This window comes from Pavona decussata, unplaced genomic scaffold (genome assembly GCF_977016875.1).
Source record: "Pavona decussata unplaced genomic scaffold, jaPavDecu1.1 SCAFFOLD_233, whole genome shotgun sequence".
NCBI classification, from domain to species: Eukaryota; Metazoa; Cnidaria; class Anthozoa; order Scleractinia; family Agariciidae; genus Pavona; species Pavona decussata.
In genome coordinates this window covers 1,656,831-1,684,634 of record NW_028145638.1, presented here as the reverse complement: position 1 = coordinate 1,684,634, position 27,804 = coordinate 1,656,831, and the positions used below count along the sequence as shown (strand labels likewise).

Genomic DNA, 27,804 nt, shown 5'->3' with positions numbered 1-27,804 from the left:
TCCAACTCTCACACTGTGGTAATCGTCGTCCCTCGTTCTTGTTAAGTATCGGCTTTAGTCACTTGAATATGTTTTTCACATGTTTAAGACATTGTAATGAAAAACAATTCGTATTTCCTTTATCGTTCCAGGAAAGGGTCCTTTTGGCGCTTCTGTAATGGCCTCGGGTAAGTTATACTCCAGTTGCACTTCCTCCTTTAATTAGTAGGTTTTCTGGACAATAAAATCCATGACATCCATCCATTCGTCCATCCATCCATCCATCCATCCATCCATCCATCCATCCATCCATCCATCCATCCATCCATCCATCCATCCATCCATCCATCCATCCATCCATCCATCCATCCATCCATCCATCCATTCATCCATCCATCCATCCATCCATCCATCCTTCCAAAACAAAGTCCATCCATCCACTAATTTATCCGTTTGCCCATTTATCAGCCAGTAATTTCTTTTCTTGATTTTTCATTTGAATTTATCGTTTTGTATTTTTTTCAACTTCTTCCCACAGCTTTATTGAACCACACCGGACTTTACTTGGGTTGCTATGGCGTAAGTACCGACAACCCAGTGTTATTCTATTCAGGACTCGTTGGCTATGCAGAGATCGACGAAAAGGTCTGCATAAGACGATGTTCCACTCTGGGGTACGTTTATGCTGCCATCCAGTCAGGCCTCCAGTGCTTCTGTAGCCCGTCAATTCCCGTTACTCATTCGGATTGTCTGCTGCTATTTACTTCTGATATTGTGTATCCGGAAGTTCCCATGCGCTTTTATCACATCCCAAGAGAGAATCTCTCAGTCAAGAACGTCAGTTTTTCTCACAAGCGAAGGCGACTTGGCGAGGTTTTTACAATCCAAGCTGCCGTGAACAATCATGAAATCGGAATGGTTAAGTTCACTGCTGATTTTGGCGATGGCAACGAGCTATGTTTCTGCGCTTCACCTGCAACTTACTTCTACAAAAATCCAGGCCTGTACAAGGTTCTCATAGTTGTTGAGGATCTTAAAGGTAACCGATTTAATTTCAGTGAGAATATCGAGATCAGTGATAATCTCACAAAACTGGACTTTGAGTGTCCAAAAGCTGTTCCTCAAGGCATGATGGTCCACTGTACTGCAAAAATTGCGAGAGGACTGAATGTGAAGGGAAACGTGAGCGTGGAAAACAAACAGATTTCATTGCCTCAGATCCCAGGTATTTTATTTTGTTAAAACATTTATTGTTATTAAGTGCGCGAACTATTGGTTGCGGGTTATAGCTTCTCTTTCACTCAGTAAGAGAAGCTAGCAGGTCTAAATTGTTTCGGAGTATGTTCGCAGTTCGGACAATGTTAGGAGTTTCTTCGGCGTATATTTGGAGTATCGTCGGAGGCAAATTAATCACTTTGAATTATAATAATAAAAACCCCCGACTCTGAGCCGGTGAAGGCCCTCCGCAATATCCACCGAAATGAACCGTTTGGTGCCCCTGCAAGCGATAAATCAGATAAGTGAATAAGCCTTTTGTTCCGTTCGGTCGGACACTGAAACCACGGGTTTAGTTTCTCAGAACCCTCTATCACGCCTATGCAGCACCTTCAGTTCCTTTAGGATCTTCCACACAGTGTATAAAAGTTATTGTTGTGTTTTTTTATTTAGAATCTCGCGTTTCCCTCGTCGCTGGATTATTTCCACGCCATTTGCCTACAGCACACACCACGCCTGAAACATTGCTCGGAAGCTCTGAACTGACCTATGTGCTCACTCGGTACAAAGTCCAAGAAGAGGGCTACCTGGCCGTACTTGAATTTATTGTTGTTCAACCGGGACCTATACGTATCCAGGTTGGTATCATATGTCAACAGAAGGGTACCTTTTTGGAAAATATTTCCAGCATACTCAGAGAGGTACACGCTAAAAAAGGCTATTCTTGTTTTCACTGCAAGCACCAAAATCTTTGAAAGAGTTATTTTAACAGTTTCAAACAGAGATATGGCTGTGGAGATTTTGAGATATCGGAAAGAGGTTCTAAAATGCACCATTTGCCATACGATTAAACATCTTAAGACGACGCTGCCGGGGTAACATTGGAGAAATGGGGATGTCGAGGGGCATTCTCTGCAGATTCTGCAGGTATATACTTCATGGCTGAAAGCCAAGTCATACATCGCACGTAAGTCTTAAATCTTTATCAGTCTGTTGAATGAAGAATGGGCCTTTTTCCTGGGTTAAGCTCCAACAAAAGTCTCTTCTTTTAGCAAATTGTTTCATTGTACAATAGCCCAGTGGCCTTATACTCACTATTTGTAAAGTATACCATAAACTCTGGTTGCAAGATGGAATGAAACGCCATTTTGTTTGGAGCGTTTTAGAACTAACAGGCCACAGGTGGGAGTTATCCACTTGTTTAGGGCTTGAAGGCCTTGCGGAATCAAAGTTCGTTCAGATATCGATAAGATGAAGGCGGATTTTTAGATACAACAGGAGAATGTTTCGAAAACGCGAAAGAAGACAGCCTGTTTAGACAAATTGATTACTGCAAATGTACTTTGATTGGAAGGATGCTTTGAATCCTGAATTCGAAATTAAGTATTTGTTACCGGTTCATATAAATCTTTACGTCTACGACTATAGTACACTCTAAATAAAAATTGCATGCTGAGCAATTTAGCACCTCAGCTTTTCAGCTATGTCATTTGATAGTCATCTTCTGATAAACAACTAGATATTAGAAGTTGCTTTAATTCCGAAATAATATGCAACGTTTAAATGTTGTTTGTCACTGTCACTTTTTCAGGTTTTAAGACCAACTCGGGATAACGAAGCATCGCACGATGACACACCACAAAGCCACATCCGATGCACAACGTCTCAGATGTTCTACCTAGACCGAGGTCACTGCTGCTTGCCAAACTCTCCTTGTGAAAAAGTGGCCGTCAATCCAGCCAATGCTGCAACACCACCCAAACACAACTTGAGCATAGTTGGCGACATCCTTTTGGTCCAGCATAATAGTGTAGGATATCACGCCGCGCACCTAACTAACGTCACACAAGTTAAAGTACTTCCTGGGGATATGTTAGCATGGCTGAGCAGTGAACGCACTGGAAAGATTGCTGGTGCTGGAGAAACGCCCGCAGTACAGGGCCATGTCTTTAAGGGGATCGTGAATGGTAATGGGGAACAACAAACACTTAGTCCAGGTCTCCATAGCGTGGCATTTAATATGACATTTGCTCTAAGTGCCCATATTGTTCCATTATCTTCCTTCAGTGTGACATTTCACCTTGACAAGATAGCCATCCATCCTGTACTGCTAACCTTGTGGGACAGCTTTGGCAATACAGCAGTAAGCGGTCAAGAAGTGGTGCAACAGGAAGCCATTCGTGGTTTATCACTGAACTTTCCCGAGTTTGCTTTCGTAGGGGCAGTAAAATTTGGACTGACCATCACTAACGGCACAAATGTGACTTACATTTGGGACTTTGGAAGAAACAAAACCAAGGAGATTTTCAAAGAGACAAGCCTAACACACACATTTACTTCAAGCGGCCCTCATAACGTGTCAGTGACCGCATCTAATAATGTTACCGTCGTGCAGAGCGAATGTTTCGGCTGGCCATATCTGTTGTATGCTGTGAACAGCCTGACTATTTCTTTGTTAGCTCCGGTTAGGGTCAATCAAAACTCAACGATAGTAATCAGTCTGGCAAAGGGAAGTCTCGTGGACGTGAACATCTCTTTTGGAGATGGATCCCCCGAATTCAACCTTTCCAAGATTGATGTCAAGGACAATTTTGTTGTCGCCATTAACCACTCTTATGACACCGCTGGCGTGTTTACGGTACAGGCGCTAGCTAAAAACGTCCTAAGTAACGCCAGGGCGCGACGCAAAATTACAGTGCAGTTTCCAGTTTCAGGCCTCACCATTTCTGATCCACAGGGAGTTCAGTCGTCCCACGAAGACCTGATAATAAATATTACGGTAACAGAGGGAAGTGATGTTCAATACAAAGTTACACTTTCTTGCGGCTCAATGGCTAATAAGACAGCCTTTGGGAATTTTGCTACGGTTATTTTCCCAAAATCCGTTTTAAAGCACTGTAAAGCTTTACTCAAAGTAACAGCATTCAATTTGGTGTCGTCTACAGAAAGTGTAAAAAACATTTTGATTGAAACGCCCATCACTGGCGCTTTGTTTAGGATCACTAACTCCTCGCCGGCAGGAGCAATTGAAGCAAAGAAACTTGCAAGATTTATGTTTTATTATCGAACAGGATCAAACATGTCATTGACGTTTTGGAAGAGTATCACTGGAGGAAGAAGGACTATACAACCAATGGGAGAAGGCGTGTCTTTGTTGATAACAAATACCACGTACACTTATCCTGGTGTTTATACAGCACGAGTAAATTACAGTAATGTGCTTGGATATGTTGTCCTTGACACACTAGTAATAATCCAAGAGCCGGTGAAGGGGATGAGGATGCTAACCGATAGATTCATACCCCTTCCATCTGGAATTGTGAACGTTTATGTGAAGCATAGTGGAAAGTTAGCTACTAATGCCACTGTCAATTGTTCGTATGGTGATGGCTCCCCAAGTGAAATTCTGGATTTGATTGACGACTTCAATGTTTCTCACAGGTGGTTAGATGAGCTGCTTTTTTTATTACATAACATAACGCACAATTAAAGCGTTTTAATTTATGTAAGTAGACGTAAAGGCAACCATGGTATAAAATTCGAGAAAATAGTAGACTGCAAGCAGTCCCTTTCTGAATAGTCGAGAGGTCGGGCGAAATAGCCGAGCGCGAAAAAGCTGGAGCAAAAGAGCGGAGGGGGGCTTGGGGAGAGGCGTGAAAGGGTCTCTTCTCGTTTATTTCTCCTCGCTCCAGTCTCGCTACGCTGTGAGCGCACCATCTCGACTGACCATAAAGGGACTACTTGCAGTCTAAGAAAATAGACAAACTATTCCCTTCTTTTCCTGTAACCACCTCTTCGTATGTGTTTATTATGAACTTTATCAGAATAAATACGAATTACACGAAGGTTTCTTTCTGAAGAATTTATTCGTTACGTCGAACAATACAGAAATTTGTGAAATATTCGATAATCGATTTTTTTGTAGCAACGACGTCGCTTGCATTCATTTTTCATAAAAAAAATTAACATCAGATTCCACAAACTCGAGTTAACAATTAGGTGGCGACCAACAGAAACACTGTCATAAAATGTAAAAACACGTGCCAAAATACTTACAACCACAGCCTCTTAGATTATGAAAGTCAAGGTTTTCTCTTCAATATACGGCGCTCACTACACATGCGCATTTGGTTATTAGTTAGTTAATTGTGTAACGATTTTAAAAAAGGATATCTAATTTCTATTTGCAGATATGCTCAGCAAGGTGACTACAGAATAGTGTTGACTGTATCCAATCTTGTGTCTTTTGAAGTGCAAGAGGCAGCTGTGACAGTTGTGAAGATTGCTACGTTCCTAACGATCAACGCAAAATCGTCTGCGGATGCACTGCCTTCCGGATCGTTTACTTCAAAATCTGGTGATTCTTTTCCTTTGGAGTTCCCAGTTTCTTTTAAAGCTGAAAATGACGGAGACCCAAATAAAAAAGTTACTTTCCGTTTTGATTTTGGAGACGGATCCAGTTTAAACGGAACGTCAACTGATGTCAGCGGAAAACATACTTATCTTTCACCTGGTGAATTCAACGTCACGGTCACAATGGAACATCAACTTGGAGAGTTGACAAACACAATCAGAATTACCACGAAAGAGAGTCTTACTGGTCTAACGATATCCGACGATGCTCCAACAGTTGTAAACGAAATAACCACATTCACACTAAAATGGAATACACTTGGGACAGACACATTGATTGAGGTTCAGTTCGGTGATGGGGAAAAGATTGTTTTGGGGGACAACATAAACAACGTGGAACCGTCCTCCAGGGCCATATTCAGAACTATCGATCCTGCCAAGAAAAGCATCAAATTTACACACAATTACAAGGAGATACGTATTTATGTCGTTACTGTTAATGGATGGAATGACGTTTCTTCGATAACGCTTTCTCATCGTACCGTTAACGTGGAGGAAGAATGCAGATATCCAGACCCAGTGATTTTAGGCCTTGGTGCAGATCCACAGACGGCACCTAGTTTTGACAAAGACAGAGAAATTACGTTACATGCAACAGTCGCCATAGAGTGCAAGACATCCTATGAAACAGCCTTTGAGTGGAAAGCCTATACGCATACATGTAGTAATTCAGACAACAATTCAACACCGATTACGATCGACACTAATTTGCAAACACCAAGCTTAATTATACCCCCTCATTCTTTACCTCATGGGCCTATCTGTCTAAAGTTTATGGCCAAGATGAAGTACTTTATAGATGCAATTGATTCCAGTGCTGAAGGATATCTCAGTGTTATCCCAGGGAAACTCAAGGCACATATTTTGGGTGGGACTTTTCGCACCGTCAGTTCTCAAAGGCCAATCATAATTGACGGCTCAATATCTGAAGACTCGGACATAAAAGGTGGAAATTTGTCTGGAGCACAGTTTTACTGGTTCTGCCGACGTATAAATGAGACATCCCGCCTCGGAGTGAAAAAAAGAAATCCTGTCACCTTTGCGAACGCTTCTTTGAATTCCAGTGATTATAGCTGTGAAGGAAGCGTCCCAAAAATGCTGCTTAACGTGGAACCCATTTGGAAAATTAATCCTGGAGTATTTAGGGAAGATGAGATTTACGTTATCAAACTGGTAATCAGGAAAGACACCCGCGAAGCCACGTTTGAACAAACTATAGAAGTAGTGAAAGGAGTTCCGCCTCAAATATCCATAGGGTAGGTCCAATTTTCTTTTTATGTTCATTTTTTTTTCCTCAACATTCTATCTCTACTTTGGAATTCTATGCATGTGTAAGTAAAAACTGAGTTAATGAGGAAGGCGACTTAAAATGTTGAGCTTGGTGCCACGGTAGTCTCACATTAATCTCTCATCTCATCTGGTCTCTTCCCATTCCATGTTATCTCATCATATATTCCTTCCTTACTCAGAATAGAATAAAATTGGTAAACGGTCTCAGCACGCGGTAGTCAACTGAAAGCAAGTTTTAATATGATACTCTTATCAGGCAGTTTATACATGCTGCACGCTTTAAACGTTACCATGTATATCTGGACAGGTGCGAAATGAACTGTGCTGACAAGGTCAACACACAAAGACGACTGACAGTGACATGCAATTGTGGTAATTGTGACCAAGAAGGCTTCTTCAATGTTTCATATCAGTGGGATCTAGACATGAACATCAAAAGTACAGAAAAATGGGTTTCAGTGCCAAATCTGAATAGAAAGGCCATTACTAAAATTCACCAGAAAGACCTCGTCCTCAGGAAAGGCATCTTGGAGGAAGGCAGGACGTATCGACTAACGTGCCGCGTAAAGAATGGAGGTGAGAAGGGCCATATTTTTGTTGGAGATGTGGAAAGTTATTCTTCATTGGTTACTACTTATAAAACTAACATGTTTGCACTGCTTGGATGACTAGTAATTTGTTTGACATTGATGCTGCAAAAACACGATTCAGTGATTTTTATTAAAAACGTATATAAAGACTGTCTCTTTGTGTTAACATAAGGCAAAACCTCACGTGGTTACTCTTACCTGGCTAAGTTCTTGAATACCCAGCTAATACAAGTACCCGTTTGTACATAATACTTAAAAAAAGGAGAGGGGCATTTCCTTTAACAATGTGTACAGTAAACGTAACGGGAAGAAACGCTAACGTGGATGGCTAATGGGTTGCAGTTACGACTGACAAACCTGTGGCCCTCAGATTCCGGATCGAATGGGAATTTGGAAATGTTGGCTTTTGTTGTAAGTTTTTTCTTTTCTTCCAGATGACGCAGAAGGACGCAGTGAATATCATTTCATTACGAATACAGCTCCTAAAAATGGAAACTGCTCAATCCAACCCACAGAAGGAAAGGTGTTGGAGACGTTTTTTCAAATCAAGTGTCCAGGATGGGAGGACGAGGATGGATATATTAGCTACAAGGTGTATCTTTCGAACAAACTCTTACAACATTGGAATGAACCAGTTTTGCCTCGTATGTTACTGCCGCTGGGAAGACCAGAGGAAGACTATACTTACACAGTAACAGTGAAGGTTTTCGACAAGCATGGCAGTTTTAGCCAAGACTTGTTAACTGTGAGAGTGAGTATCATTTCTTAATAAAACCCAGTGACAGCGATTATTTCATTCTAACGAAGAAGTGATCAATGGTCTTTCAAGATATATCCTTCTCGCAGAAAAGAATGCTAGTATCATTGTCTCGCAAAGTCTCAAATTTTACAATTCACTATCCCTAAATGAGGTACAGATTGCGAATACCCAGCAGGTTATCATAGTCCTGGTGTTTTCAAGCTAAATAGAGAGACAGAGGTAAACCCTGACCGATACTTCTCCAAGTGTCTGGTGTGAAAAGAAACCAGAATTCCAGTAAGCCAAGCAACGAATTTGGGAGGCCTACTGGTGATTACTATTTCTTAAAGTGATGTTAATCACAAAGTCGTATCATCTCATACGAGCATTGTGATTACTATTTCTTAAAGTGATGTTAATCACAAAGTCGTATCATCTCATACGAGCATTGTTCTTGTAAACGCCAAATAGACTTTTGATTGTTATTCAAATACTAAGCTCTTCCGCTTTCCAGTGGTTAAAGTATCATTTAGCAATTACATGCCGAGAGTCGTCTTTGGAAAATTTCGTTCAGGTTCAAGGTCCAGGTTCTTGAAATAACCAGGTATAACTATCTTCAGTTTGATATAAAAAAGAGATCGAGGATTTAGAAATTAATGACACCTGAGGATCTCGGGTTTTGATACTTATACGTTGGTGATTGATTAATTTAGGTAACCGAAACGAAGCTCTCCTCAAACGAATTGCAACAGATGTTGTCATCACGAGATGGCTTACTGAAAAACATGCTAATATCGGGAGATACTCAGGGGGTCACCCAGCTTGTAAGCTCCATCTCTTCATCGCTTGCAAGGCAGGCAGCTCAGGAGAAACTAGACCAGGGTGGAGGTGCGGGCACTGGAAAGAACAAAGGTGGTACCGGAGGTGACAGTTTGGAGGACAGTGAGGCAAAGAAGGCTCGTATACAGGTTTGTAAACGAAACGTTTGTAAAAACGACGTCTAGAAGCATCCCTTTTGTTGGCAAAATAAATAAAATCCAATCAGCAGTTACATTTACAACAGGCCGGAGTGCAAGAAAGGTTCGAGTTCACACTTTCAATATGAATATTTTATGGCGAATGATTAGACGTGCATTTAGATATTGGTGAGAATAAGGGAGAGCTGAGAATAAATGAACGAGTAAGATGAAGAAAAAGATGGAAATATTTATTAAAGGAGTAATTCGGTAGGTAAATTAATATTAGTAATGAGTAAGGAATATTAATAGACAGAAGTTATCTTCGCAATAATTGAAAAATTCAAGTTGAGACCTTCCGAACAGATATTTTAAGGAAGCTAATCGTTGCTCGAGTTATTCAGTTAAATTCTCAGAAAATCATAGTACGTACAGGCAGCCCAGGTCACGTTTTGAGGGATTAATTTTGCAGTGAGATTATAATGTAACTTATTGTTTCTGTGTAATTGTTGCTGCCATGTTTAACATTGTTTGTGTTTTTGTAAAGATGAAAGAGAAATTGCTCGAAGCTCTTACGAATTTGGATCCTGAATCAATAGACACAGCAGGAGTAATAACAGAGGCATTGACTGCTGTTACCAGCGATGTGGAAGAAGTGTCTACCTCATTACAGGTAAATATGTTGGTAACCCCCTTTTGTTCCAAACTAACTGAAAATAAATAAGTGGATAGTTGGATCCCATTTAATACTTGAGATTCCCAAACCTAACAAACAGAATGTCAGAAAAATTGGCAGTGAACTAATGTTAATATTATTATAATTTAAACAAACCGCCAATATACATTTCGCAATCAGAGGCCGGATTTACGGAGCCCTCCTAAGGGTATTGTTTCTTGACAATAGCATTGCTATGCCAACATTGGTTATTGTTAATATTAATGATAGGATTCATCCTAATTTAGCCCCAGACTGCCTCATCCAACCATATTAGGCCCCATTTATATGGAGAAAAGTTGTCCCGGGTAGAAGGGTCACTCGCCTACCCGAGCTACCCTAGGCCAGCCAACTTTTCCTACATTTCCTTACAAAACTTGACGAACCGTTTACATGAAAAACAAAAACCCGGCTCGGCTGGAAGGGTGCCCCGCCTAGCCGGGTCACCCTCCTAGCCGGGCATACTTTTCTCCATATAAACACTTTGGCTCGCCCAGCCGGGTCAACTCCGTCAAGGCGAGACAATCAGAGCATGCGCGAACGCTGTTGGCTTGGGCAAAGGGGTCAAATTTTTCTCATATAAACGCTTGCTGAAGTTGACTCGGCTGGGAGGGTGACCCTCTTTCCCGGGACAACGTTTCTCCATATATACGGGGCCTTAGAGGACAGTAGTATTTTTTCCCCTCGCCTTTCATCCTTTACTGTCTACGTCCATTGATAGCCAACAACATTTAGTAAATAAACGCCTTCAGCGGATATTGCCAAAGGCTGAAAGCAACCGTTTAAATCTGTGGACAATCTTTGGGTAGATATACAAGTAAGCCGGAAGGGGGTTTGTTCACTTTATTACCCTTCGATTAATTTCTGAAAAGCACGCGCTTTGCAGTGGAAAAGACAAAACAGCCAGTGATGGCCACCGAATGATTGCAACCAAATATATGCAAGCTAATTAGTTTAGTAGATGTTATTAAACTGTGATTGGATAACAACAACTAAGACCTATTCGAAAAAAAATTGGGCGACGGTTATCAAATCGGACGAGTGTTATTGTCTGATAACCGCCGTGCGATTTTTGTATCACGTGAAGTGTTTTGTCCAATGGGAACGCGCGGGATTAATCAGTGGGTTATTGCTAACTAATATTCTAAAGCGTTAAATGTCTTCATCAATTACAGCGGAATATGCTGAACATATTAACAAAAACTGTGTTGACACTCTCGGAAAAGAGGAGTGCGGACTCATTCGACGCGATAGAATCTGTTGGCACTGGTGTAGTGGAAAACATTGGTAATTATGATAGTATCTCATATTTGTTTGATAAGTTTTTTCTAATGTCTGTTAGAAGAGAATTTTATTAGTAAAACAGTGAACTAGTCCATGATGAGAAAGGAGCAATCTGATTGGTGCTGTGAGTGGTTCGACGTTTGGCATGCAAAGGGCCTTTATCATTGACCGTTGACAGGTCTGATTTTACGGATTGGTGTTTTGGATAAAACTGCCAAAGCTAGCTGTCTTGTGTTAAGTGTAAAGCTTTTTCAATGTTTCTGGGCTGTAGTTGTGGCAGAGCGTTAGCGAAAGTGGCCTAAAAATGCTGGTTATATTTCTCTTTTGACTTTTTGCAGCTTTTTCAATATAGATTTACTGTTCTGTATGTATCACTTAACATTTATTTATAACCTTAAAGGACAAAAGTAAAAAGGAATTCAACTAATATCTTCCTAAAAGGGACCCGTCTGCTAGTTCATTACCAGCTACCAAAATAAAATTGTATTTGCCTCAATATATGACTGCTTTAGATTTCTGGTGAATTTTGGATTTAGGTCTATTCCATATAAACACTGCAACTCGCTCCATGTTTTCAAAAATGGCCGACTTTACTGAGAAAGGCTGTATGTGGATCTCGAGTTCACAGCAGATTCTTGGAAATGGTTGGACTGATTTTCATTCCTTTCTGGTTCTAATTCGTGTTCTTAGGCTTATTCCTACGGTTCCTCAACGATTTTCCTCCGCTACAAGAACCATCAATTCTGTCCTGATAACCCAGACATGGTGGATATTGGACGATATTTTGTACATTTTTACTTACAATTTCAATGGATGTTTCTTTATTTTCAAAACTTTTAATATTTCCTCGTTCCTAAAGGTAACTTGTTTGGTGCTTCAAAGTATCAGCAAGATAGGAATGCTAAACGCTTAGCGCTCTTAAAAGAAGACAAGCAAACTAGTGCCAAGTCACAAGATAACACAAAAGGAGGAGATGTAAGTTTGTAACTTTGAATTTTTTCATAGAATTCAGCAAACATCAGCAGAATTCTTGCAACATTTTAATGGAACATGCTTCACTTCCTGAAACAAATTCAAATTGTAAATTTTTTTTGGACTTAATCTTAAAGTCTCGGTTTTTGACGTGACAATCGTGGAGGAAAGTCGACTATAGTACTATACGTTTTATTGAGTCTCCGGGAGCTTATTGTTTTCAGATTTCAAGAACGGGGAGTGGGGGGGGGGGGGGGGGGTGTGGGACTTATTAGACAGGAGGGCTAAAAACGGAAAGGGGCTTATTTCAAATAATGAATTGTGAACAAAATTTGAAGTAATACAGTAAACACCCGCATATAAGAACAAATGGATTAAGAACACCAGGCTGAAATTTGGCCAATAAAGCCCCATTTTTATAAGATCAAGATCAGCCTGAAAAGTTCAGCATGTTCTTATAAAATGGGAAAAGTGTCACAATTACATAAAAAAACAAGTGATTTTATGTTGGCAGTCATGACTCCGTCAGCTGTCAAGTGGTTGTATTTTTGTATTGAGTACTGTACTGATGTTTCTACTGTAATTGATTTTTCTACTGTAAAGTACCCGTATTACTAATATAGAGATTTAAGAACATTCTAAGAACACTTTGAGGCTGATTTGTCACTAAGCACGTAAGAACCCGATCAGCCTGACCTCCGAAATCATGTGTTCTTATTTGCGGGTGTTTACTTTATATCAAACACGAGACACAGTGTTTCATCACATATCGAACAAAATACGACGCGTAGCGGAGTATTTTTGACGAACTTCGAGGTTTTTGATATTGTGATAAAACACTGTGACGAGTGTTTGATATAACTTCTCAAACAAACTGATTTTGAAGGGGAAATTAAGGATGCAAAAACGAGGAGGTTTTCATCAGATATCCAAACACGTCATGGTGCATGATTTCCTTTGTCTTGGCTTTTGAATTATTAATGAGTTTGAGAACTACGTTTCCTAGACTTTTACCTCACAACGGGCTTAAACATAGTTGGTGGGCCGTGTATCACAATGCCATTCGTACCTTGACACACCAATACTTCTGCAAATTGAAGACCAAATTTCCTATAGACAAAGTAACAGATGTTTCGGGCTTTCGAACGTCTGAGTTTTAAAGCATTCTGTGCTTGTTAACAGATGGTTGGCTCTTACTTGAGGAACTGTGGTCATATATATCGAAGGGTCCAAAAGTAGCCTTTTACAGGATTTAGAATTGACCAAAATTTTGTTTACCGTACATTATTCTTGTATGTGTGTATTTACCAAAGGTAGCGGACCTAACTGAAGAGGAAGACAAATTCAACGAAAATGTGAGTAATAACGTTGGACGATGTCGTGATGCCATTACTAAAAGAGCTTTAAAGACAAGGATCTGTAGTACGAAACAACTAAAAGCATTACCACACTGTGCTGTATGGGATGCTACTTCATCGAAGGGTTACTCAAGTAATTGTTAAGGCTTCCCTAATGGTTTGCTGGTAGCCTCTTATACAGACAATGTGAAGGAACAGTGAAACATAATGCAGAATCCACTGTCAATTGAGCAACTCTATTCTCCAACCACTACACCACAGTGGTTACTTCACTCAGTCACAAACAGGCTCTTTCATGATTGGGTTCGGCTGTGATTGACTGGATATGAGTTTACTGTGTTTTTCACGATAGTGAAACATGCATTAGTTGTTCGTTCAATCCATGTATCAGGTAGAGCGGTCTACAAATGGGTAACACAAAATCAAATAAACCACGTGTAATCACTCTAACTAACCACAGCGGATTCAAACAGCTTAATAGACTGAGAGAAAAAGGCACCAAATGCATGCAAATAAAAGAAGGTCAAACAAGTCACGACTGGTTTTTGTCTCACTTTAAATTGGTCCAGAAAGTGGCAAAAACATTCGTGGCAGAGCATAGCAAAGCAAACCTAAAGCAATCCTAAGCTCCTTTCAACACTCAATTAAATGCCATTCTAAGGCACTGAGTAATTTATACTATTGTTTTAGGCCCGTAACATGACGGAAGCCGCGATGAACGTTGTAAACAACATTTTAGACACTCTTTCGGCGTACCTGGTGAAAGGCCAAGATCCAAACGCCCTTGTAAGTGAACGCATGTCAGCAACCACGATGAAAATGAACGTCGAAGACCTCGCAGCATCTAATGTCTCTATTTCTGGAGGATCGTTCCTTCTTCCTGCCATGGACGATATCTTGGGAAACCGAACGGATTCAGATTGCTACGTTTTAGCTAAGGTAGGATGCAATTTTGACACAGCAATTTCATTTTAATTACGCGATTTCACTCACCAAAACAACAGATAACCTTAAACAATAATTAAGGTCCGATCCTTGAAATCGAGCTTGCCATTTTCAGGTTTCGAAGTTGATCCCGTGTTTAAAAGTTAGCTCAGTGTAGCAAGATTTTAATCTTCTATTCTAGCTGTTGTCTAATTTTTCCTACTTCCAGGGCCTCAACTTTAAAGATAACCCATTCATTTGGGATAACTCATCGTCTGGAGTAGACAGCAACTGTCTTGGGCTTCAGTTTGAAGATTGCCATGGTAATCCAGTCAGAGTAGCAAATCTAACTGATCCTATTATTATCACCATTCCTCGACAAGGGGCAGGCGAGAAACCGAAGCCCGGGAATTTCACCATCGCGGAAAAAACAATGAAAACGCACAAGATAGTCGTCGAGGATTCCAGTTACTCGATTCACGCCATAGTCCACCCGAGAGCTGTAGATTGCTCCTGCAAGTTTAGCATGTTTTTACGCAAAGATGTACATCCTACAACGGAAACCTATGATTTCAACTGGACTATAGACGTCATTCCCGGTGTTGCTGACTGGAACGAAGGCTTTTCATTGTCTGTCTCCAACCTGCAGCTGAAAAATCTCAGCTCAAATACAGGAGTTTACTATCTAAGTTTGTATGTAGACGCTGATGACGAGTCGCAAAAAGAAACGATATGCTCCGAATTAAATTACACCTTGTTTACTTTCGTTTCATCTTGCACTTTCTGGGATGAGGAGGAAGAAAAGTGGAAAGGATCTGGCTGTGAAGTAAGTTAACATAACTTGATACTTTTTACGAATCAGAATTCAACTATTGCAGTGTATACGGTTAGGAATGAAATTGGTATAGTAATACGGGTTTTTCTATGGGACCTTGGAAGACGCCTTTAGAATGCTGAAAAGCGACTAACAACTGAGGAATAGATAAACACGGAAAATAAATCGAGATTCAGACTGTGACATTTTTTCCAGTTTCCAGGAATTGTTGGTCCTCAGGGGCTAGTAATCATGTACCAAATTTCGTCAAAAAATCTTCTTACAGGGACCGACATTTTGGTCCCTGCGTCTTGATCCTTTTTTACAAGGACTTGTTCCCTTAAATTATACTTGTATCTTCATGCGAACTGTCCGTGAGACATGTCCAGGGCCGTACATAGCGCGGGGGCAGAGGGGGCAGCTGCCCCCGCCAGGAAAATTCAATTTGTTTCCAACATCACACTGATCACAAGAAAATCGACTAATTGACTGAAAAAATATTCCTTCAATGTGAATTCCAAATAATTATTTTGGAAAATCTTTTGAGGCAAAAGTCAGTACCGGTTTTCTTATGAAAATAATGATTTTGTCAGTTTGGGTAGACTTTCTCAAAGTCGCTCGCTCGCTCGAGCTCTGACGATCGCGCTTCGCGCTCTCTAAGCTCGACTTGTAAGCAAGTCTACAGTTTGGGCTGCCTATGGTTTAGAATTTGGTGTGTAAATAAAGACTGACAAGCCTACGCCACTTTCTGGCGCGTGTTTAAGCCTTTTTAAATCTAGCTTATACAAGTTTTTTTTTTAAGAGATCAACTGGTTTTAAAAGCCTGCGCTGCTCGCAAGTATTTGTAGCGGGTTTGGATTTAACCATCATATCTTCATCATCCGACAGGTCATTTGCGCCTAATGAATTTTGAGTTTCCTCTTTTGAATTCTCTTTGTTTTGAATATGACCTCTTATTCCGTGTGTTCAACGACTGTGTTTTTATGCCACATAGGACATTTTAGCTGGGTTCAGCTTGGCTCTTTTAAGTGCTTGATAGTTTTAACTGCCTTTCTTGTTGAGATTTGGCAATATTAGGACAGAAATTAATCATTGCTTGTATTATGCAATGATTATGAGCTTCATTCTGTAATTGTTGCAATGCCGGGCCCGGCTAGTGTTTGTCACAATTCAAGGAGTTGCGTTTCTTGGCACGGCTATTTGGTTCTCTATATAATCGTTGTAGCGTGTTATAGAGCTATGGAACGTGTCACAGTAACACTGAAAAGGCTTGAACTGTATTTTAATAACGACTGTGTTTTTCCAAATGCTTCGCTCCACTGATGTAGTGCGTTTGAATTGTGGAAGCTCAGTGATTTTCTTCCTTTGTTTACAGCAGTGCATCGACTGTGTTTTAAAATGAGAGACAATATTTGCTTCAAGCTAAACAAGACGTTAACTCCATAAAAAGTCATGACAATTTAAAACAAAAAGCATCGGTGTGTTTTCTTTTTCTCTAAACGTCGTAGAGGCAACTTTCTGTGTAGGAGTGAAAACAAAATTAATGTCCAACTAGAAACCCTGTCTGCATACCGGGTAGACCCCTGTGAGGGGTGTGCGGAGTTTGCCCCCACAGACAAAAAATCCTAGGTACGGCCCTGATGTCCCGGCAAACAGTACACTCGTGTATTTTTAATACTACTTTAACTAGGGACTAGTCCTAAGGACTTTCCCCATCGTGTTTAATTCATCTATTGCCATTTCATCTGCTCCTTTTTATCTTTTGTCTCCGTAACATCCGAATGCTTCGGACACTTGTCTGGGTTAGTCTGGGCTGACATCAGGTTCGAAACCTGGAAATGACAGGGAAGAAAATTTGACTCACGTCACAACTCTCCAGATAAGAAAATAGGGCTTTGGCCTCACCATCACTGGGGTAGCATTGCAGTTTTAAGGCCATACAGAGGTAGGATCATATGATCAGAGCAATTCTTACATAGGCTGACGTTGCCATAAAAAAAATCAACTACAGTTCTGAGACACATAAAATAATAACAAAAACTGCATTTGTTAACGAGTGTGGTATGTAATCATATTCTGGTGTGTCTTTCTTATGTTGTTTAATATTAACATTAGGTTGCCCCGGAGACCACCTTCTACGCGACAGTCTGTCACTGCACACATTTGACGAATTTTGGTGGAGGTTTTTTGGTTGCTCCGAATCCAATCGACTTTGACGCAGCTTTCAAGGGCTTCACCGACATTGGATCCAACCCTGTTGTGTTTGCAACAGTTCTTACCATATTCGGATTGTATTTCGTTGGAGTGATTTGGGCGCGATGGCGAGATAAGAAAGACTTGGAGAAGGTAGCGTCTTTTCATAAAATGTGTTCGTCGATGGTTTCATGTTTCGATGGAATTATTAACAATTATTCCACGAGCTCACAATGGATATGAGATGATAGATAGCCAACGGTGCACGTAGGGTCGAGTGGCTATAATCATACCATGTCGAACAAGCGCGAGCGGAACAATTGTTTTGTTAAACAAAATCAAAAAATATTGTTGGATATTGCTGATAAGTTCTAGACGACATAATGGCCGTTATTTCTCGGGCATGGTATAACAGCTGATACCCCACCCATGGCCACTGAGTCAATCAAAACACTTGAATTGCTTCATCCAGTTTTAAATAACAGTCTTCATCTTTTGCAGCGATTGAAATAGTGAGACCAACCAGGATAAAGATATCCCACTCGCAGACAACTCAAGTGCTAAAAATCTCTGACCATTACTCTTCAAAACGACTATGAGTAGTATAAGCTAGCAATTCGGTCGTAAAACTATGATCCACTGACCTTCTGGAAGTCATAATTCATCGTAAACGAAATAGAAGAACTCTTTTAGGGAAAACGTCTTATTTTGGCTGCTTTTTGGAATAACGGTCTGTGTATCGGGAAGGAATTTTAAAAGAAATGTGATCTTATGTTTTGAGCCTGGTGAATAGGTGGTAGATTTTCGTATTTTCTTTTACTGAATATGCCTGTGTCACGGACTAAAAATACATCTATCAGAAAAGGAATTGTTGAGATATTTGAAACGTAAAATGAACAATAAAAAGGAAATCAAAGAATTTTTTTCCGATTGAGTAGCGGTCGTTGTCATTGATATATCGTGCAGTCTACCTCACCTCTGTGCGTTGTAGCCCAGTTATACCGCGGTTTGTAATTATATGGTCTGATTCATTTAGTGTAGGTGACTATGGGTCTATTATGGTAAAAGTACGTAGAATGAAATGTATGTTCTAAATTACAATTTCTTGTAACAATGCCCCTGTTTCTAAGTTCATTTGTTAGCGTCAAGGCTAATATTTCATAAAATAAGATGCTCATAAGTTACACACAAACGGAAGAAAAGGGCCTTTTGTATAGCCAAAAAGGTTATTGCCACTGAATTCGATGGACGACAAACCAGCAAGCACTAAGAGCTTTTTCATTTCTCTTGTTTTTTTGAACATTATCAAAGAGGGAATTTTATTTGTTTTGTAGGTCGGTGTCACTCCTCTTCTGTCAAATGACCCTCGAGACACCTACGGATACGAGATCACACTGCAGACTGGGTTCCAGCAAAAACGAAGAACAACTGCTGATGTATTCATCCAGTTGATTGGCACGTTAGGCGACAGTGAACCCCGAATGTTGAAAGATCCAAAGCGCGCTAAATTCGGACGAGGAGAAATCGACCAGTTTCTGTTGACTGTACCACAGTCCCTTGGAAGAGTTAAAGAGATCCATATATGGCACAACAATGCAGGCCAATCCCCAGCCTGGTATCTTTTTCGCATGCTCATTCGAGATCTGCAGAACGATGCAAAATGGTGGTTTGTGTGCGATCGATGGCTTGCAGTAGAGGAAGATGATGGAGCAGTTGATCGAAAGCTTAACGTGGCAACAAAAAAAGAGCTCACCAAGTTTAACATTTTATTTGTTAATGCCACTAGGAAAAAGCTTCTTGACGGACATCTCTGGCTTTCAGTGTTTACACGCCCGCCAAAGAGCACCTTCACTCGTGTCCAGCGGTTGTCTTGTTGCTTCTCCTTGATTCTCAGCACCATGTTGGCTAACCTGATGTTTTACCAGGTTGGTGCCGATGATTCTTCAACAGCTAACCAGTCCATTAACCTCGGCCCTTTTATTTTCAGCGTTAAACAAATAATGATTGGAGTGCAGAGTAGCTTTGTGGTATTACCCGTGAATATGATCATCGTGTCAATTTTTCGTAAGTTAAAGCCAAAGGAAGACAAAGACAACTCCAAGTCTAAAAAGTATCAAGAGGTTGAAGAAGAACAAGAACCACCATCAAACAGCCCAGAAACGACACGCGATGACACGCTTCGAGTTGATGAAGAAGAGAAGGATCATCCCAAGCACAAAGCCTTCAGCTGGAGATCTCTGGTAAATTTCTTCAAAAGGGACGACGAATCAGACTTCAATCAAAAGAAGGCAAAGAAAAGATTTTTGTTCCCTCATTGGTGTATTTATATCGCTTACGTGTTAGTGGCCGTGTCCTCGCTAACTTGTGGGTTTTTCTGCATGCTATACGGCTTCACCTTCGGAAAAGAGAAGTCCGAGAAGTGGCTCACGTCTATGGCAGTGTCATTTTTTCAGTCTATTCTTGTGATTCAGCCATTCAAAGTTCTTCTTCTTGCAGCTTTCTTCGCGTTGATTATCAAAGATCCAGAAAAGGAGGAAGAACAAGAGGATGTTCCAGACCCTGCTTTAAGTGTCGACGAAGAGTTGATAACCACTGATGAAGACAAAGATGCAGCAAGGTTAATAATAATAATAATAATAATAATAATAATAATAATAATAATAATAATAATAATAATAATAATAATAACAATAATAATAATAATAATAATAATAATCCTATTAATCTGTTCGTACATGATTATAAAGAAAATTACACAAAGATTTAATTTTCTGTCTATACAAAAAGTTTTGTTTAGAGTCATATCTTTCGGATGTGTTGTGCCACACACTTCCACTTCAGAGTAACCAGAGTTTACTTGAAGCAAAATACAGTAAACACCCGCATATAAGAACAAATGGATTAAGAACACCAGGCTGAAATTTGGCCAATAAAGCCCTATTTTTATAAGATCAAGATCAGCCTGAAAAGTTCAGCATGTTCTTATAAAATGGGAAAAGTGTCACAATTACATAAAAAAAACAAGTGATTTTATGTTGGCAGTCATGACTCCATCAGCTGTCAAGTGGTTGTATTTTTGTATTGAGTACTGTACTGATGTTTCTACTGTAATTTATTTTTCTACTGTAAAGTACCGGTATTACTAATATAGAGATTTAAGAACATTTTAAGAACACTTTGAGGCTGATTTGTCACTAAGCACCCGTTAAATAAGAACCCGATCAGCCTGACCTCCGAAATCAAGTGTTCTTATATGCGGGTGTTTACTGTATCTTTTATTGCCCTGTTGGTAATATTTTCCGGCCGTATGATGTTGGACAGAAGCTGTACTCGTTATCTAAAAGGAGTCCCTCATAATATTAATCTCTGACCGATTGGCAATTATTGAAGTCCTGCTTGCTTACTACTGCAGCTCTTAATCTACTAATGAATCTGTAAATGAAATGTCCAAGCGTAAGCCCTTAAATCTGGTGAAAACGTTTGAAGACTATTTTATGCTGGGATGTTTGTTTTTAATTTTTCCACAGTGGAAATTTGAAAACGTTCGTACAAAATTTAAGCCAATAATTAACTACTTTCCGACGTCCTATGTTTCCAGTTTCAGCTTACAAAACAAACCGCCGGACGCGGAGAAGCTAGAAGCTGCGAGAAAACTAAGACTAAAGCAATGCGAGATGAAGGCCATAATTAAGGAGATCATCACCCATTTCTTGGTGGTTTGTGTGGTTTTGATTGTTGCATATGGTAACCATGACAAGAGAGCTTTCAACATGAGTAACGAAGTTAAAAACGTCTTAGTGGCTGGAGATCCTAACATGATATCGTTTAATGTGGTAAGTTGGATATATTCTTTTAGTTTTTCCGTTGTAAAAGTAAAATCCTTGGTCCTGAATGTTGCAGGGTGAACAAGGGAGATCACTATCGGAGTCAGCAGGTAATCTCAGATTCGCTAATTGATTGACAGCATTGCTATTTCCCTACCGATGGTAGCCCATTATAGTAAGGTTATCAAAATAATGTTAAGTTTCCCGTAACGGTTTTAGGGCATCCATTTACACGCCTGGCTAGAGAAGCAGAATGTTTCTGTACCACAAGAGATGTTAATATGGGGTTCCCGTGGCAAGTCTTTGTTTTCTCACTAATCTAAAAATGCTGCATGTTAGAGTAGCTAGGATAATACATAATCTGGACTGGTATACGCTCAGCACAGAAGTCCTTGCTAAATCTGAAATGCTAAATGGAAGACACTAAATGCTATGTTTAAAGACAGATTATTAGTTTTATTGTGGTGATTTGCCACAATCTATGAGTTCTTTCTTCACTAGATATGAAAGTGAATACGAGTTAAGAAGAAAAAGGACTCTTACAGTTCCAAAGCCAAAAACTGATTTTATGATTCAAGATATCAATTACATATCAAACCATCTTTTTATGGAATAATTTAGATAATTTGGCGAGGTCGGTTAGCGACAGTGGGGCTTTTGAGAGGTTTCTGAAATCCGGGGGGGGGGGGGGGGGCAGGAATTAACTGGTATTAATTTTAATTATACATGTTTGTTTGTGTATAATATTTTAATTATTAGGGATTTAGGTTTTATCTTAAATACACGACCCCATCAGCAATTTGCTGTAATCATATTTTATCGTGTCTATATAAACGCTTTAGTTGTTGTTGTTGTTGTTGTTAGATGCACAAGATCTGAAGAACTGATTTTAGGCCAGTTTCTTCAAATTCCTTCAACCGATGGCGCATACCTGTTTCAGAATTTTCTATTTTGAAGAGGCTGTAGAATTGCTCTCCAAGCTTTGCATTGCACATTGCATTTGAAGATTGACTCCTCTGGCTTGCCAGTTTTGGCAAATGGAATGTACCCTTAACAACAACAACAACAACAACAACAACAAAAAACAGAGAAGAAGCCGTGAATCAAGCCGTCTGTCCGCCTATTAAAACAATGACTCGCTAACTCCTCGATATCTGTGCACTCTTAGTTAATTGAATTCAATATAACAGGTCAAATCATTACTGTTTCATGTTCTCAAAGATTCAGTTATAAGTGCCAATGCTTTTGCAACCAGGAATGGGCTCACTGGCCTATTAAACCGAACTGATTAGTTCTACACTGCTATCCGACAGGACATGTGCAATCGGCGTCATTTCGTTTTTTTTCTCTCTCTCTCTCTCTCTTAGTCCTTTGAGCCCCTAGTGGGGCATAGGGCCGTTTTTGCTAGGCCAAATATATGCAGTGATAAGCTATATCCCCACTTCTAACGCATTCTTTTCATTTTTACTTTAAGTTAAACAGGAAAGAGGCGTTTTGGGACTGGGCAATAACCAGCTTACTTCCAAGTCTTTATCCTTCAAGCGCACCTCACGAGTATCCTTATTTAGGGATCATGAAAAGCGGAAAAACATCTAACGTGCTTGGGATTGCTCGCATTCGACAATTAAGAATAAAGAAAGGTAGAGGTCTTCCACACTGAAATCTTATTGCTTGCGAATATTTTTGTTTTACTAAAACGTACACAGTAAACGAGAAGGTACTGTGATTATCATAACCATTCATTTATCTATCACACATTCTCGGATAATCCTCTACTAAGATTACACCGCTTACAACGTCACCAGAAAACTATAGTCGCCATCAGGTGGCCTTCGCCTTTCCCGAAAGGGAAATCTCTTTAGCCCTTATCATCATCACTTTATTTCTCTCCATGAGAACAAACAAAAAGAACATATTTGATTGAAATCGTTTTAGATAATCACACGCTGTGAAGATTGTAATAAATTATAACCGTAAAAAGTATGTATATCGTGCTAAGTTATACATTCCGTTGCTGTTCGTGTTGACGCCTGCTTATATTGGCTACCTTCTCTAACCCCTATTGACGATTTCCAAGCAGGTATGTTTACTAATGACCACTTAAAACTAAATTCTTTTGCCAGATACGTGCAAAGTTCCAGAGAGCTTTTCTAACATTATACCAGAATGTAATGACTTTTATTCATGGTCAGAGGAGGAACGAAAAGACTTTAGTAAAGGATGGTCTGATCCAGCACAAGCTAACCTGACTGAAAGCAAAAATTCCGACAAAGAAGAGTTTTCCTTACCATGGGACCATCAAAGCATATTGGAAGCCAGCAGTTTCCCATATATGGGAAAAATATCTTCCTATCGAGGTGGAGGATTTATCGTCCAGCTTGGCCCTGATAAAGTCACAGCATTAAATGAATTAACATCTCTGGAAGCTAACGGCTGGATAGACAGATATACCAGAGCGCTGTTTGCTGAGTTAAATATTTATAATGTGAACGTTAATCTCCTCTGCGTGGTAACATTGTTATTTGAAGATTTACCCACTGGGGGTGGGGAGACCTTCGTCAATGTCCAAACCATCAGGGTATTCAGGTACATTGGAAACTTTTCAGCGGCCCTAATGGCATGTGAAGTCATGTTTGCTTTTTTGCTGTTAAGATGGATTTTCCGAGATGGCAAGAGACTTTGGAAAGAGCGAAAGGCATTTTACAAGAATGTTTGGAACGTTTTCGACGTTACCATTACATCCCTATCAGTAACAGCCTTTGCCTTGTATTTTGCACGCCTTGCTTTCCTGAAGTCGGCCATCGATGAAATACACGAAAATCGTTCCAGATTTGTTAGTTTCCAGTACGTGGTGCTGTTGAATGAAGGCGTGAATGCAATGATCGCATTTGTCGTTTTACTATTAAATTTAAAGTTTCTGCGCATGCTAAGATTCAACCGAAAGATCTCAGTTCTATCCACTACGATGAAAGTCAGTGCAAGCAAGCTGACGAACTTCATGGTAATATTCCTCGTGATATTTTTGGCATACTGTTTCTTGGTTTGGCTTGTCTTTGGAGCTGCACTTGAAGATTATCGCTCGATAATCAGATGCATGGTCTCAATGATGGCGATGGTCCTTGGAAATTTCAAGTTTTATGACTTGGTGGACGTCAACCGCTTTATCGGACCTGCAGTGTTCTTCTCATTCATGGTTATCTTCCAGTTCATAATAATCAACATGTTCATTGGTATTCTTTGCGAGAGTTTCAACGAAGTTCGCACAGATGCCATAAAACAATCTAATGAGTACGAAATCTTACAGTTTATGACCAACCGTATCAAGGCGTTTGTCGGGCTTTTCGTCGAGCCACCTATTCGACCCGAGTACAAATGGCCAAAGAGCGAGTTAGAAAAGAAAGTGGAAACGATAGAAGAAAAAGCCGAGACAACTATGTACTTCATGCGAAATCTGTGCGCGGAAGACGTGCGACAGATGAAATGGTTTGAACCAGACAAATGGTCGCGGAAGAAAAGTATAGTCATGTCACTGGTATTGAACGCAGATGCTGAAATCATGGAAAATGATCTATGTGATGGAGTAGGGGCAATGAATAAAATTATCGAAAAGTATTCAGAGAATGAATTAGACAGAATGCTTCTGGCCTCACGGATGAGACGACAGTCTTCAGTTATCTCACAGATTGGTGCGAGTAGTGTGTTTTATGCTGATAATTCGGAAGATTCCGAAATCGAGGAACCGGTTTCAGAGGAAAATGATGATGATGACGACGTTGGGGAACTGAAGAATAAGGTGTCTGAAGAAAGCACTGACGAAAATAGGAAAAAGACAGAAAAAGAAGAAAAGGAAAAGGAGGAAGAAGAGGAAGAATTAATGGAACAGATCGAAGCAGAGTTTGAAGAAGATGACGAAGATGACGAAAACCCAGAAAGAGATGCAGAAAAATGCGGTCAAGTGAAGTGGAAACAAGAAACAGAACTACAGGTTGGAAGTCTTGGCAGCCTTATCTCACGTAACAGTAACGGCACAGTTTCATTAAACGAAGGCGAGTCTCCTTCGATGCCAAAAAGCCAAAGAACCACACAGGGCAGCATCGAGAATATTGGATCAAATGTGGGGGACGAAGAAATCAGAGGTTCCCAAACAGAGCTCAGTTATAGCCTCGCCAGTGCGGCAACGTCTACCACCGCAACACTTAAAGTGGAAACACCAAGCTCGACAGCACCTAGCACTTATGATTTGCAAAGTGTGGAAGTTCCGGTGTTCAAGGGTAATTTTGGTGACTGCACCACAATATTTTTAAAGGGAGCGGATAATGACAGTATTGCACTTAAATCTCATAGCGAAGCTTAGATTTTTCGTGTTCCGTGTATAAAGCGCCATTTCCTATTGGCTCAATGGCAATACCTAAATTCATTTTCCTCTTACAACGTTAGGGTAGCTTTTAGGGAGGTGACAACTTTCTTTTAACGACTGTGGTACAACCTAAGTCAAACGTAATGTCACATACAGAAAAATCTAGGCAACACATTACGCCTATCAGAATTCAAAGCAAAAACAGTCAACCAATCTCAAGAGAAGAAAAAACACGGTAACTCCCAGAAGTTTTCACGATTGGCTGAGAAGGCATGGCGTTTGCTTTGAATGGTTTGTGCACTTTACATTTGTTCTGCAGTCACTATTAAAAAGGAACCTACTGCAGGCAAATTAGATAAGCATGGTGACATGTGTGATTTAGTGACTAGCACCTCAGGCTTTCGTTGGAACTCTCGGTTGGTAAATCGGAGGGTGGGTAGCTCGGACTCCTCTGTGAGCAAGTGTTACGTGTCATCTGGTTCCTTACTCTACATTGTCTCTTCCTACCTAGGTCTATAATTGGGTGTCATCCGTGAGACAAAACCAAACGAACATTTTGTGGAGGAACACTGCGACTGACCCATTCAGAGGGGAGTACTAATATTCCGAGTCGTTTCGTGCCATGAAAGCAGATTTAAATGCCAGTGTTTTTAAAATAAGTCACGTGTCTCGTTCAACCCTTCAAGGAGGATTACAGATTTCTCCTTGTCTTTACGTACATAAAATAAACAAAATGGGCAATGTCTTGGGGATTTTCTTGTTTTCTAGTGAGAAGTTTAATACATCTATACCTCAGTAATTTGCTGATACACAAATGACCGCCACAGGTAGCATAACAGTTTTACCAAATTTATGGAATAAGGGGAGAAAATGGAAACGTCGGCCAATTTTTTTTCTCAAGCTCGAACCTGTTTTCATGGTGTCAATCCTAGCCGAAGAAACTTCTTAATAGTTTCCGTGCGATAAATAGCCATTGTTACTCAAATAGATTTTGTTTTAACCTTTCATCGATGCAAGTGACGTTTTCGGATTTTCTAAGGGATACTAAAAATAAATGACAGTCCTTTAAACTTCAATAATCGATGAATAGCTATTGCGATGATATTGCACTTGCAATTCACGTGCGATTACTCCATGCAACTTTTAAATTCCCATTATGAAATAATGTTGACTCATCCCTGTGAATGATCTTAGTTAACGCTGCAAGTTGACATGGATTTGAAGCTTTTGGAGTCAGATATCTGAGAGGTTTGATTGTCATTTTGACAATCCGTCTCTATCTTGCCTTGGATATTGTCGAACGCTTAGAAACTAGTTCGTTTCTTAGTTGGTGTTGTGCAAGTGTTACTGGCTTATTAGTGGGCTTGCGTAACAGGACGGCAGATTTTTCTTGTATGACCAGTGCAACTACCAAATATACATGATTCCTGATTGAACCTTGCCTACCTCTCGCCATTTTCTTGTCGTAAATGATCAGAGAAAGACAGTTTAGGTGAAAAATTGCGTCAAAATGACTATAGGTAGTCACTGAGCTGTCACAACAGATATCACATCTGTCGTCCTCTTACCCAGGTCATCCTGTTGCGTTAGTTCACTTTTGTAGGAATCTATCATAACAGGGACACGATCATCACTGTAACAAAATTCACCGAAACACATAAAGTGCTTATTATCAGAACTTGTATTCCTGTGCACAAGTTACTAATAAAATAATTACGTGTTATGCCATAATGCTCAAAATGCTCTGTAAGCTAGTGAAGCGAAAATCAACTGTATTCCCTGTGAGTATATTTCAAACCAGTACAACGGTTGGAGTTTTTCCCGAGCTGTGATTGGCTACTCGAAGGTGGGATATTAAGATTTGCTATTCACTTCCCGGTATTGTCCGGTCACGCTGGTTACTTTGAAAATGGTTGGACATAAATGGATACTGGTTACTGTAACCAACAGCGTTTGCAAAATTGGCAGCCCAAGTATCGCAACAACCGACCACAGGTTAATAGCTGACAGATTCTCAATGTTTCCTCAGAAAGGCTATTCCAAGCAAATCCATAAAATCAAAGAATCGTAAAACTAAAGGAACAAATACAGGCGAGACCTGATGTAAGCAGATGCGATCGAAACCGCTTCTGACAAACATGTTCACGAAGGCGCTAAAAAATGACAACTTCGTAACCGACC

General features: G+C 40.1%; 1 protein-coding gene and 1 long non-coding RNA gene across 4 annotated transcripts in view; one reads left to right on the top strand and one right to left on the bottom strand.

Annotated features, from left to right (window-relative positions):
- Nucleotides 1–145: 145 nt before the first annotated feature.
- On the top strand, nucleotides 146–27,804 carry LOC146458315 (polycystin family receptor for egg jelly-like). Of its 2 annotated transcripts, XM_085090900.1 has the most exons (20): nucleotides 146–167; nucleotides 518–1,204; nucleotides 1,648–1,832; nucleotides 2,786–4,635; nucleotides 5,385–6,863; nucleotides 7,205–7,473; nucleotides 7,922–8,238; nucleotides 8,940–9,194; nucleotides 9,730–9,855; nucleotides 11,073–11,184; nucleotides 12,041–12,156; nucleotides 13,467–13,508; nucleotides 14,202–14,450; nucleotides 14,665–15,261; nucleotides 17,365–17,595; nucleotides 18,777–20,059; nucleotides 21,041–21,275; nucleotides 22,741–22,906; nucleotides 23,390–25,537; nucleotides 26,135–27,804. In XM_085090900.1, the coding sequence occupies exons 1-20, from the start codon at nucleotides 158–160 to the stop codon at nucleotides 26,140–26,142; spliced, it is 10,365 nt and encodes a 3,454-aa protein (XP_084947026.1). In that variant the 5' UTR covers nucleotides 146–157; the 3' UTR covers nucleotides 26,143–27,804. The 2 variants fall into 2 exon arrangements, with proteins under 2 accessions (XP_084947026.1, XP_084947025.1); XM_085090899.1 differs by having other exon boundaries at nucleotides 23,390–27,804.
- Nucleotides 5,461–27,804, bottom strand: part of LOC146458314 (uncharacterized) — a 37,404-nt gene continuing 15,060 nt past the window's right edge. The window contains exons 3-4 of one of the 2 annotated variants that reach the window (XR_014858264.1): nucleotides 6,042–6,163; nucleotides 5,461–5,590 (exon numbers count right to left, since the gene is read on the bottom strand). This is a non-coding gene — a long non-coding RNA (uncharacterized LOC146458314). Of the gene's footprint in view, nucleotides 5,591–6,041; nucleotides 6,164–15,931; nucleotides 17,082–27,804 lie in introns of those variants that run through there. The other variant, XR_014858265.1, reaches the window with a different exon arrangement.